The sequence below is a fragment of the Clarias gariepinus genome, chromosome 6 (genome assembly GCF_024256425.1).
Source record: "Clarias gariepinus isolate MV-2021 ecotype Netherlands chromosome 6, CGAR_prim_01v2, whole genome shotgun sequence".
Classification (NCBI taxonomy): Eukaryota; Metazoa; Chordata; class Actinopteri; order Siluriformes; family Clariidae; genus Clarias; species Clarias gariepinus.
In genome coordinates this window covers 23,256,826-23,269,975 of record NC_071105.1, presented here as the reverse complement: position 1 = coordinate 23,269,975, position 13,150 = coordinate 23,256,826, and the positions used below count along the sequence as shown (strand labels likewise).

The window sequence follows — 13,150 nt, the reverse complement described above, 5'->3', positions numbered from 1 at the left end:
TATAACCTGCAGGTGCGTCTCATCAGACGAGGTTATATAAGCCAAAATGTGGCGTGTTTGATACACACATGCTTCACAACCAGCAACACGAAAAGATGTTCCCATAGCGTTTTCACGCAGCATCTCGTTCCCAACTTTTCAGGGAACAGGGTTACAGCAAAGTAACCCGAGACGTTTCTTAGAGCTAAAAAAGCATATGTTAGCTATTTACAGCTAACCTAAAATGTCGCAGATGTCGCGTGTTACATTAAAGTAATATGGTTAGATGGGCTGAGCAGAAATACAGCATGGCTCAGTAAGAATGGGGGCGTAGTTTGGTAGTAGCTCATTTATACAGACTCTAAAATGGAACATTTATCTGGGAAAAGGAACAGGGTACTTGAGATGTGAAAATTGCATTATCTAATATTTATTTCAGCTATAGCATTAACAGACACACTTTGGAGAAGACCTATTTTAACTTGTTAAAGAAATAGTAAAATATGTGACCTTTAGAGTGAGACCATGTACCTCCCCTGTAAATTGAACGACAGAAAGTAGTACCTAAGAGGGACGTTATCCATATCTGGGTCCCTGGCTGTAACAAAACCCACAAGAGCTCCTTGCTTTGCATCCTCTTGGACTTCTATAATGGTGCCGGTGGGTGGAAAGAAGACTGGAGGTTCATCCACATCTGACACACTGACTCTGACAATTGTCTGGTCCCGGAAAGAGCCCAGGTCCACAAAGCGTGGATCCACATGCTTGTTCACTGCCTCCAATACCACATTATGGGTGCTTTTCTTCTCAAAGTCCAGAGGCTACAAGAGACAGTAAAAAAAGAAGGCAAAATAACTACAATTTAAACCTTATGTCCTGTTTTTGGTTATAATCACAAAGTTGTAATATAGTTTTAAATGACACTATGCATTAACTACAATGAGTAATTCAGTAAGTAAAGAGAGAAAACGTTTTTTAGGTAAAGGAATAAAGAACGCAAGTATGAACCTGCTGATATGTCTTAGGAACTTAATTAATAATAAGAATTGGCAAAATTATTTGTAAGAAAAATGTAACTACAGAATGAACATTAGGGCATTATTTGACATATACCATTCTTTAATTTATAATGCTATCTACGATTTTAGGAGCTGTTTAATTATGCAGTTTTCTAATATGAGAATCATGTGGCAGCAGCATTATGCATACAATCATGCAGCTCAAGGGCTTCAGTTACCGATTCGTTCAGTTAACAATAACTTCAATGATCACACAATTTTAATGACCTGTGTGACCTTACCTATGGCATGGTTGGTGGTATAGAACCATGCCATAGATAAGGTCACACAGGTGAAACAGTGAAATATATATATATATATATATATATATATATATATATATATATATACATATATACACACTCAACAAAAATATAAACGCAACACCTTAGTTTCTGCTCCGATTTTTCATGAGATGGACTTTAAGATCTAAAATTCATTCCAGATACACAATATTACCATTTCTCTCAAACATTGTTCACAAATCAGTCTAAATGTGTGATAGTGAGCACTTTTGCTTTGCTGAGATAATCCATTCGACCTCACAGGTGTGCCACATCAAGATGCTGATCTGACATCATAAGTAGTGCACAGGTGTACCTTATACTGCCCACAATAAAAGGCCACCCTGGAATGTGCAGTTTTTTGCTTTATTGGGGGTCTGGGGACTCAGAACCGGTCAGTATCTGGTGTGACCACCATTTGCCTCATGCAGTGCAACACATCTTCTTCGCATAGAGTTTATCAGATTGTCAATTGTGGCCTGTGGAATGTTGGTCCACTCCTCTTTTGTTGTTAAGTTGTTGGATATTAGTGGAAACTGGTACACGCTGTCGTATACGCCGGTCAAGCACATCCCAAACATGCTCAACAGGTGACATGTCCGGTAAGTATGCTGGCCATGCAAGCTTCCAAGACATTTTTAGCTTCCAAGAACTGTGTACAGATCCTTGCAACATGGGGCCATGCATTATCTTGCTGAAACATGAGGTGATGTTCATGGATGTATGGCATAACAATGGGCCTCAGGATCTCATCACGGTATCTCTGTGCATTCAAAATGCCATCAATAAAATGTACCTGTGTTCTTACATAACCCCACCACCACCATGGGCCACTCGATCCACAACATTGACATCAGCAAAGCGCTCACCCACATGACGCCACACACGCTGTCTGCCATCTGCCCTGAACAATGTAAACCGAGATTCATCCGTGAAGAAAACACCTCTCCAACGTGCCAGACACCATCGAATGTGAGCATTTGCCCACTCAAGTCTGTTACGGCGACGAGCTGGAGTCAGGTCAAGACCCCGATGAGGACGACGAGCATGCAGTTGAGCTTCCCTGAGACGGTTTCTGACAGTTTGTGCAGAAATTGTTTGGTTATGCAAACCAATTGTTTAAGCAGCTGTCTAAGTGGCTGGTCTCAGACGATCTTGAAGGTGAACCTGCTGGATGTGGAGGTCCTGGGCTAGTGTGGTTACACGTGGTCTGCGGTTGTGAGGCCCTGCCTGCGGTTGGATGTACTGCCATATTCTCTGAAACGCCTTTGGTGAAGAAATTAACATTTAATGCACCAGCAACAGATCTGGTTGACATTCCTGCTGCCAGTATGCCAATTGCACGCTCCCTCAATGCTTGTGGCATCTGTGGCATTTTGCTGTGAGACAAAACTGCACATTCCAGGGTGGCCTTTTATTGTGGGCAGTATAAGGTACACCTGTGCACTACTCATGATGTCAGATCAGCATCTTGATGTGGCACACCTGTGAGGTGGAATGGATTATCTCAGCAAAGCAGAAGTGCTCACTATCACACATTTAGACTGATTTGTGAACAATGTTTGAGAGAAATGGTAATATTGTGTATCTGGAATGAATTTTAGATCTTTAAGTCCATCAAGTCCTCATGAAAAATCGGAGCAGAAACAAAGGTGTTGCGTTTATATTTTTGTTGAGTGTATATACACACAGTGAAACCTCGGTTCATGAACGCCCTGAAGAACGAACAAATCGGTTCACCTAAATTTCACCTAAAATTTGTCTCTGTTAACCAACTTCTCCTCGGAAACCTCCATCCCAGCATCAGTTTTGCTCAGTTTGTTGTTGCAGACTGCACGCATGATAAAATATTTTTGTGCAAAGTAAAGCCTTAAAAAGACTCCAAGTCTTTGCCAAGAACTATCATCCATACAAAACTGTGGCGAACGACTGGTACGTCTTATGAACGATAACGCGGTGCCCTAGTTGTGCAGCACAGAAGAAACAAATGCCTTTGGATAGATTTTTAGTGAAAATGGCTGCCACACACAAACCAGAGGCCAAGAAAAGTAAAAAAGAGAAAAAAACCCTGAAGGAGAATTACCCAGTCTTCTTATGGAAGGTGTCTTAACTTCTAAACACTAACCTCCTCCCCACCCATCTTCCATATATACATGAGTAGCCCCCTTCCTTCTCCTCTGCTTTCTCTTTTTACAGGTAAAGTGCAGGTTTATTTGTTTTATTTTCACTTTATATTTTGTATTAATCATGTTTATAAGAATTTTTGGGTTGTGGGACGAATCGTCAGAGTTTCCATTATTTCCTTTTGGAAAATTCGATATTTGATATGTGTGTATGTATGTTTGTAAAATATATATACACAGATATATATATGTGTATGCAGCTCAGGAAAAAAATAAGAGACCACTGCAATTTACTCCAGAAAACACCTAAAATGTCAGCACAAGGAAGATGGATGGTCACAAACCATTAAACAAAGCTGAACTGTTTGCTTTTTTCAAAAAGAGTGGTATAACATTACCCAACAGCAATGTGAAAAATTGGTGGAAAGCATGCAAAACACATGAAAGCTGTAATTGCTATTGAAGTCTTGTTATACGAGTAGTACACATGGCTCTTCTTTCTTGTGCACTAAGGGATTATGGGTAATCATTTCCCATGGTCAGTCTCAGTGCCTGTGTGTCACTTATATGTTACCGAACGCGCGTGTACTAATTACTGTACCATTGTGACTACCTGTGTGCGCGCATGTAAAAAAAAAAAAAAAAAAAATTTTCATTAGAAAATTTCTTGTTAAAGATGTTTCCTGACAGAGTGTGTGTTTGTGTGAAAGACGTCTTACACAATAGCCCCCTCCCTCCTCCTCTCGCCTTCACACATACCAAGTGTCACACATACCAAGCACACAAACACCACACACACACACACACACACACACACTAACAGAAACAGTGCTCTGTCGGGAATCTTTCCAAAGGTAAAGTGCAGGTTAATTTGTTTTATTAATTAATTAATTTGTTTTATTTTTCCTTTACTGCAGTGATTCTGTTAGTGTGTGCATGCGAGTGTCATTCCCAAAAAAAGCAGTGTTTCCATTAGTTTGTGTATGTGTGTGAAAGTCATCCTACACAGAAGCCCCCTGGGAGCTACTGTGTAAGACGAGAGGAGGGAGGGAGGGAGTCATTCTAAAACACTAGCCCCCGCTCTCCTCTCGTCTTACTTCAGCTTCACACACTAATTGAAACACTGCTGTCGGAATTCTTTTCAAAGGTAAAATGCAGGTTAATTCCTTTTATTTTTTAATCTTTTTTTTTTTTTGCTTGTTTATTATGTAAAATTTTTGCAAGACCAAGTTACCCGCAATTCAAGGTTCCTCTGTAATCGAATTGCATTGACTTGATTTGAATTGAAATTATTTTATAAATAATCTTAAATTGACCAAAACTAAACTATAAAAAAAGTTATTTACTTAGCGCTGATGTCTTAAAGCTGTAACTTACAACAGCATGTTTGCAGCAAGATACTAACAATGGTAATTTATTGTTTCTGTTTCTTTTCCCCTGTGGTTTAAAAAAAAACATATTTATGATTTTTTACAAATATAATCTGTGATTATGAATACAATACATACATTTTGTACATATCTACAAGTAGAACGTCAAAAGGCATTCTGTATGTAAATGTGAAGGGAACATAATTATTTAAAGAAAAGTATCTGGATATTTGTTTTCCCTCACTGTATATTCTGGATATTTAATATAAAGCAAAAAAAAAAAAAAAACAGAATCATTTAAACATGTTATTTAAACAGTTTTTATGATTTTATAAATTTGGAAAGGGCAAATGGTTTTCCCAGATCTTTTTTACATTTTGTTATTTACTCATTGGAGTTGACTAAAGTGTACCTTCTTTATGATTATTATGGCTTCCTGTGTGTCTGTGTCAGTGGAGACTCTGAAGAGCTCTCCTCCTTCTTCATCTTTAATCAGATAGCTCATGTCTGTATTCTCGCCCATGTCTGCATCTGTGGCCATCACGCGTCCTACTGATGTGCCTACTGCCATTCCTTCTGGAACTGAAAACTGACACATCTCTAATAAGCAGAGGAAAGAAAAGAGAAGGGAAAAAAGAAAAGATTAAGCAAGTCTCATATTACTTCCTATAAGCAATGAAACCAGTAGGCATATATCTAGCAGCACTTACAGTAGGTTATGCATGTAATGATGAAAGTGCATTTATTTGTGAAATACAGATTATAGTATAAATCTTTCTTCACAAACATGTCCCAAAAGAAGATTTTCCACTTTTATTATGTTTCATACTCATTGTAAAATGAATTCTTATCATTCATACTGTTTAAAAAGTTTTTTTTAAGTGGAAAAAAGAGCTATAATTTAAAACTTTTATCAGAATCCACTTCTGAGTTATGCATGGTTAGGCTCAAATGATCCTGCCAAGACTCGAGACTATCCTTGCTGCCAAAGCTGCTTTAAACAAGTACTAATTAAAGTACCTGAATAATTATGTAAATGGGATATTCCAGTCCTTCTTCTTCTTATTATTATTATTATTATATGAGTTAACAAACACTAAACTAGTTATACTCTAACTTTGGGGTATTACTGTATGTGTAGAATGATGAGAATAAGGATTTGAATCCATTTTAAGATGTGTGTGAAACATAACATTTGGAAAATTTCAAAAGTAGGAAGTTGGGTTCAGTGCAAAATGTCAGCGTATGGGTTTTTCATGGGACCAGCACTTACATTTCTACATTTTGGAGATTAATACTGAAACATCTAATCAGTAGCAAGGAGCCTTAGCCACAGATACACTACAGCACCTCAGTATGGAGAGGCATGTCAAGCTGGGACAATCTGAAAGGCATAAGTGCTTGGTATCTTGGTATTTATGCCTATCTTGTAAGAAATGGCCATTGTGTGCTGCCTTAATCAAACACTTTTTGTGCCTTTGGAACAACACTGGTCTGTTTTTTACATATGATGCTTTGGGGACATTGTGTTTCACAATGCAGAAATCACAGCTTGCATGCTGCTTTTATAAATCCAACAGCAAAGTAATTAAGTTAGGATCACGTATTGCATTTTAACAAGCATACAGATCCTATGCGGTACACATATTTTTCAACTAGGTTATTTAAGAATCACAGTAGCATAGCAATAAGTGTAAATAATAAACAAAAAGAGAAAATAACAGTCAGTGATGTCAAGGGTATTTTAGATTTTCTTTGTTGGCAGTATGCCTCAAGTCATAGGGTGGCTAAATTATTTTTATGTATTTAATATTGATATTAGTAATAAAAAAAAAACCTAGTGTTACTTACATTTAAAAAACAAACAAACAAAAAAATAACTGAATGTTAAAATATCAAGCCAAATATGAAATATCATGGTCGGTTAAATCCACTTTAGTAGGAACACCTGTGAATCCATTTACATTTACAAGATTTTTCAGACTACCTTATCCAGTGTGACCTACAGAAAAGCTTTGAGGTCTCTGATAATTAAATCCTGACACTGGTTTTGTAGATCACAGTCACTAGGTCACTGCTGATTGGGTGGGGGTAAAAAGATTAGTAGGAGAAGAAATGTTGATAGCTAGTTTTAGCCAGAATAGGGAGGGTGAGAGTTATAGATCACCAAGTGATGACTGGTCAAATGGAGTGTACTTAAATTGGTGTCTGTAACTGGATAGAAGTGACTGAAGACCAAGGGGTCCCTTTTATGTGGGTAGGCAGAAGAGGGAAAAGGACTGGAGGTTGTTGGAGAGGAAGGTAAAGTCTGAGGACAGTAAAAAATTGACCTCCTTGTAACCTTTACATATTGATTTATGTAGTATGAGACGATAAATTAAGTTTGAAAACCATATTTTTGTATTTCATAAGCTTAACTTAGATGTAACATTGTTTACTCTAGTTTTAGTTCATTATTTATGTTTATGCATATTTTCCTTGAGTGAAAACTCTGCCTTTACAGTGGGAGCCACCTCAAATAGCAGTGGAAATGGCGTGAGAGTAGTGTGTAGCTGCCCTATGGACAGTGTGATCCCCCTCCCTCTCCTGCCAGAAAGGCGTGTCAAGATTTCAGAGTAAACATGCCCTTTCAAGCCCTATTTATTCATTTACCTGGTGCCACCACTAGATGGTGCTTTGTTCTCAAAAACACGTTAACACAAGCCAGCAATCACATGATTTTACCAACCCACCCCCACCGAATTGACGCTATCAAACTGCACTACAGAGATGAAGATGGCAGCTTAATTGACTATTCGGGGTAAGTAGTGGTTTATTTGTTTGGGGTAGTTTACAGTTTATTTCCTAGTTTAGTTTTTTATTGGCCATTTTGAAAATCACTGGCAGCACCAGCAGTGTTCAGATGTGACTTTATATAACATTACAGCTTACTGTCATTGTCAAAAACGCAGAATGTCACTCCTCTTTTCCTCAAAAAGATTCCCAAAACATCGAAAATACTATTAATGTCCTTATTACAAAAACTGCCCTACCCGATAAAGAGTGTTTGTGCTCTCTGAAAATGCATTCAGAATCATCAGAAGCAAAAGCATTTATTTATTTTTTGGGTAAGAGTTAATCTGCAGGTTATTTCTGTGACTAGAATATAATGTGATGCAGTTCATGAGGGACACAAGCTGAGGCTAAATGTACAGGAGCTAGCGAGCTAAACGCTCATAACCAGGTTTGAACGCACATTTCCGCTTTGCTCTTTGGTTTATGTGTGTGTGTTCGTGTTTTAGATTACTAGGGATGCATTTTAAATTCAGTCTGTCTGAATATTTATAAACACCAAGTTAGGAAATTCATGTTTGAGAAAACGATAACAACAAGTATACACTTGATAATTTGCACTGATAATTTGTGCTTAAGTGACCCATATTTATTTTTTTCTTAGTTAAAAAAATGCTTTGGGTTTTAACAACTTCATTAAAAGACAAACTTAGGAGGAGTGGAATGTAAGAAAGGTAAAGTGAGAAATCTCAATAGAAAATGTACTGACTCCCGCCAGTACTGATTGTTAGATGGTGCTAAAATGTGTTCTTTTATCCTGCCGGCGCGCAAATGTTTGTGTTAAAGCCATCTCAGACAAACCTGACGAATGCGGGAGCGCACACACACACACACACACACACACACACACCTGTGGCACTTTAACCACATTAGTGCGTCAACATTGTCTTGTAAATAGCTGATTAAACCTATGAACACAGCTGTTCAAAAGCAATACTAAACAGACATATGGCCTATTTTGTCTGCAAGTGAGTACATAAATACGATAATTTACACCACGATAACATTAGCGCAGAAGGATCTGAAGAGACTTGTCTCTACATCATGACTTTGAGACGTTTACAGTATATCCTAACCATAGACAGTGTTTATTTTGCTGAACATTACAAAACAGCCATGTCTAATAAAACAGTGCATTTTTAATAAGCTATATTGGCTTAGAGTCAGAGGTAAAATTAACCAAAGACTGTAGTAAGCCAGGCTTTAGTAACCTTGGACAAATCACAATATAAGCCCTCTCTTGCGCACACTCTCTCTCTCTCGCACACACATACAGTACACGCACACACAAATAGCACATCAAATTGCGTAAAACCAAATGAAACTAAGGCAAAAAATATAGACAGTAAAAAAAATACATTAGTATACTGTAGGTGATCCCTGTACTGCAAAAAGAGGCGCTAACCCTCTGGAACTGTGTAGTTTTTTTAATATTGTTTTCAAGTGTGAATGTATATGGGGATTTAATCTGTCTCTGCTGCTGCATCTATTCACAGTTATGATAAGTGATTAATGCCCCATCAGATCTTTGATGGGGGGATGTTATGCATGGTTAACTGACTAAAGAAATACTGATCCATATGGGCAGATATTTGTTCCAGATATTATGCGCGATTAATCGATTTGTTATGCCAATTTTTTACTATAAGCGAAAAAAACATCAGTGAAAACATCAAAAATATAATAAAAACAAACTCAAGCAGAAGTTACATTTTAAGCTTTACTTTTCAGCAAAATATTATCTACCAGTGTATTAAACAGAAATAGATAAAATACTGTACATAGCCTGCACCTACAACGATCGGCATAGATAAATTACAAATGTTACTGTATCTTTAAGGATTATTAATGATGTCTTGAAAAATATTGAAAGTAGTTCCTATTTAAAAGCTACACTCGATGCTGCGTGAAAACGCTATGGAGACATCTTTCTGTATTGCCGGTTGTGAAGCATGTGTGTTCCCTTTCAAAAGCTACACTCGATGCTGCATGAAAACGCTATGGGAACATCTTTCTGTGTTGCCGGTTGTGAAGCATGTGTGTATCAAACACGCCAAATTTTGGCATATATAACCTCGTCAGGTGACGTCATCTGATGAAGCGCACCTGCAGGTTATAAATAGGAGTGAACCGGGAACATTCCTCAGATCTTTTCGTCTTCATGACAGCCTAGTTGTGTTTGTGTGTCTGTGTGTAAACCAGCAAAAATAAGAAAGTGTTTAGCTCACCGATATGGCAGAGTTTTAAACGAGATGTCCCTCCATGTGTGATAAATCTATATCGGAGGGCGATCTCCACACTTACTGTTTTGATTAAAGTGCCTCGCGCGTGGCTTGCATTCTTTAAGAGAAGCTTCGAGCCGCGGCGCATTCTTGGGGCTTACGCGTGAATCTGGCAGGTGTGCGGGAGACCGATTCCCTTCCTTTCTCTCGCGCCCTCGCCGGATCGGGAAATTCCTCCGTCCGCTCTCAAGCGCGCCCTGGCACTTCTTGTGAATGGGCAAGGATAGACATCCTCTCCAGCTTCTGCGGAGATGGAAATAGCCTCTAAGAACTTGACATTAGATGGCCGGTTCTGTCGGGTGGCCGGGGGCAGAGCTCACTCCCAACAACGCTCTCTCCCTTTTCTTAGCAATCTCCATGATGAGTTAACCCTTTCATGGAGTAAGCAGTATTCATGCTGTGTTTTCCTGCCATCGACTTATTTATTTATTTAAATATAGTTGATGTGGAAGCACTGGGTTATATGATGACGCCCAGATAGAAGAGACTGCTGAGAGACTTGAGCACTGGCGGGGGTCTTGAAGATAGGGTGTTCTGGAATTACACCGGGCCACAGACTTGTCTCTTCGGGCAACAAAGCAGACGGCTCGTGCTATCGGCCATTTTATGGCTGCAATGGTTTTCTCGTCGCCACTAGGTTCGTGAGGAAAAGTTATATGAACAAGCCTTCTGGAATTTTCTTCCCCACCGTGCTCAAGAGTCGGGACTGTCGGCCACCCAGTCTCGACCATGTCTGACTCTTGCAAGGCGCAAAACACACAAGGAAAGTGTTTTTGAGCTGGGCACCCCCTCGTAAAGATTGGGGTGCGGCGCGCCGGGCTTCGCAATCCACTTCAAAGAGGTCGGACTGGCATACTGTCTTCTTCACAAAGAAGACCTAAGGCTCATGTGCCCAGGACCATGGGGGTGGCCCCCTAATGGGGAGAGGCACGTAGAATTCCTTTTGAGAATTAAGTGTTCTCCCTGGCACCCCCAGTAGGTCGGTGTTCATGCTCCGCTACCACTGGTGTTTCGGGCAACACTGGCGGTCTCCAATAAAGTGTTAGTTCGTTTTTTTTTTTTCTGCCATGTTTCAGGATGCTGAACATCTAACATGCCCCCCGTTTAACTAAGCCGCCGAGACCTTTGCCCTTTTCGGAAAAACTGGCAGCGTGAAAGCTACTGCCAAGTATATCTCCTTGGGTACTGTAAAGAGAAGCTACAGTGCTGCCTACAGCAGCTACAGCTACTTCAGTTCTCACATCACCCTCCACGTTTCAACGGCGTGGAAACCGTGAAACCGGAAAGGGCGCATCTGCTGGGAAAGGAGGCCATAGAACATGCTCCCCTACCAGACAGAGAGTCAGGCTACTACAGTTGGTATTTCTTGGTTCCCAAGAGGAATGCAGGGCTGCGTCCAATTTTTAGCTTCAAAATGATGACTGTCAAAGTGATTGTTCTCAAATCCAACCAAGGGATTGATTTGTGACAATCGATCTGAAGGATGCATACTTCATGCCACAACACAGGAGATTCCTGAGGTTCGATTCTGGGGCGAAGCTTACCAGTATCGGGTCCTTCCATTTGGTCTAGCTCTCTACCCGCACATAGACGACTGGCTGGCCCAGTCTCAGAAGCTAGCACTTCGGCATCAAGATGTCGTCCTAGCTCATATTTGGACAACAACATATTTGGGTGTCATATGGGATTCAATCGTAAGGCAGGCACAGCTGTCTCCCGCTTGTGTCGAATCCATTCTCAACACCCTCAAGGAACACAAGCTAAACCAGAAAGTGACTGTTCATCACTTTTACAGATCTTTAGCTTCCATGGCAGCTGCATCCATGGTGATACCTTTGGGCCTTCTGCACATGAGAGCATCTCAGTTGTGGCCAAGAACCAAGGGATTTAACTCCAGGGTCAATCCCCAACAAAGGTTACGCACCAGGGACTTTGTACCCTTTCTATATGGTTCAGACCCCGGTTTCTGACTTTTTAGGTCAGATGCTTCACTCATGGGCTGGGGTCGGTCTTAGATGACCGTCCGGCCCAAGGAAGCTGGAGAGGTCATCATTCTCACGTGGCACATCAATTGCCTCAAAATGATGGCTCTATTTCTGGCCCTAAAGCACTTCCTCCTGCAGTTTAGAGGCTATCAGGTCCTAGTGCAGGTGGACAACACTACGGTAGTCTCAGATATAAATCGCCAGGGGGGGACTGTGCTCATGCCGCTTAAATAAGCTAGCGCACCAAGTTCTGCTCTAGGCACAGGACAATTTCCTGTCCCTCAGGGCGATTTACATTTCAGGGCATATAATGTGGGAGCAGATTTACTGTTCACTCAAGCTCTGACACACTGGGAATGAAAACCCCACCCCGAAGTAGTCAGTCTATCTGACTCTTCCAGCCCCCCTGGGTCTGGACGCCTTGGCCCATATGTGGCCCAGATTACGCCTTTATGCGTTTATCTGATAGCTCTGCTCCTGGAAGCCTTGGCAAAAGGGTTTGCACTTCTGACTGATAGCGCCCCGTTGGGCGACCAAAGTGTGGTTCTCGGATCTAAAATCTTTCCTTGACAGCTCATCGTAGGTGACTCCAGTGAGGAGGAATCTTCTGTCTCGGGCGCAGGGGACAATATTTCATCCCCGGCCCGAGCTCTGGAACCTTCACATCTGTCCCCTGATCGGGACCAATTAAGAGATACTGGTCTTAACCAGCCAGTGTAATTGAAACTATTTTAAGTGCTAGGGCTTCCTCCTTTAGAAGAACTTATGCCCTCAATTGAAGTGTAAAAAAGTTTAAAAGTTGGTGCATGGTAATACATGTAGACCCAGTCCACTGCCGAATTCAGTGCTGGAGTTTCTGCAAGAAAAGTTGTCCTCAGGCTCATGTCCTACTTCTCTCAGAACGTAAGTAGCCGCTATTTCGGCTTGTCATGTTATGACTGACAGGGTTTCTGTGGGAAAGCACCCTTTAGTTGCCGTTTTATTCATGAAGCTAAACGGTTGAGGCCGCCCACTAGAGCCACTGTCCCTTCTGGGAACTTATCTATTGTGCTCAAAGGTCTGATTGACACCCCTTTTGAACCATTAGAGTCAGCGCCTGTTAGGTTTCTGACTCTTGAGATGGTTTTTCTCATGGCTGTTACTTCCCTGAAGAGAATCGGAGATCTGCAAGCTTTGTCAGTCTCTCCATCTTGCCTAGACTTTGCCCCTGGGCTGGTCAAAGCTATTCTGTATACTC

At 40.6% G+C, this 13,150-nt stretch overlaps 1 protein-coding gene across 1 annotated transcript in view; it reads right to left on the bottom strand.

The window, feature by feature from the left end:
- Positions 1-13,150, bottom strand: part of LOC128526487 (cadherin-22) — a 366,248-nt gene that overhangs the window by 149,846 nt on the left and 203,252 nt on the right. Inside the window, exons 6-7 of the mRNA XM_053498379.1 lie at positions 5,227-5,414; positions 544-800 (exon numbers count right to left, since the gene is read on the bottom strand). Coding sequence (XP_053354354.1) covers positions 544-800; positions 5,227-5,414 — 445 coding nt within the window. The remainder of the gene's footprint in view (positions 1-543; positions 801-5,226; positions 5,415-13,150) is intronic.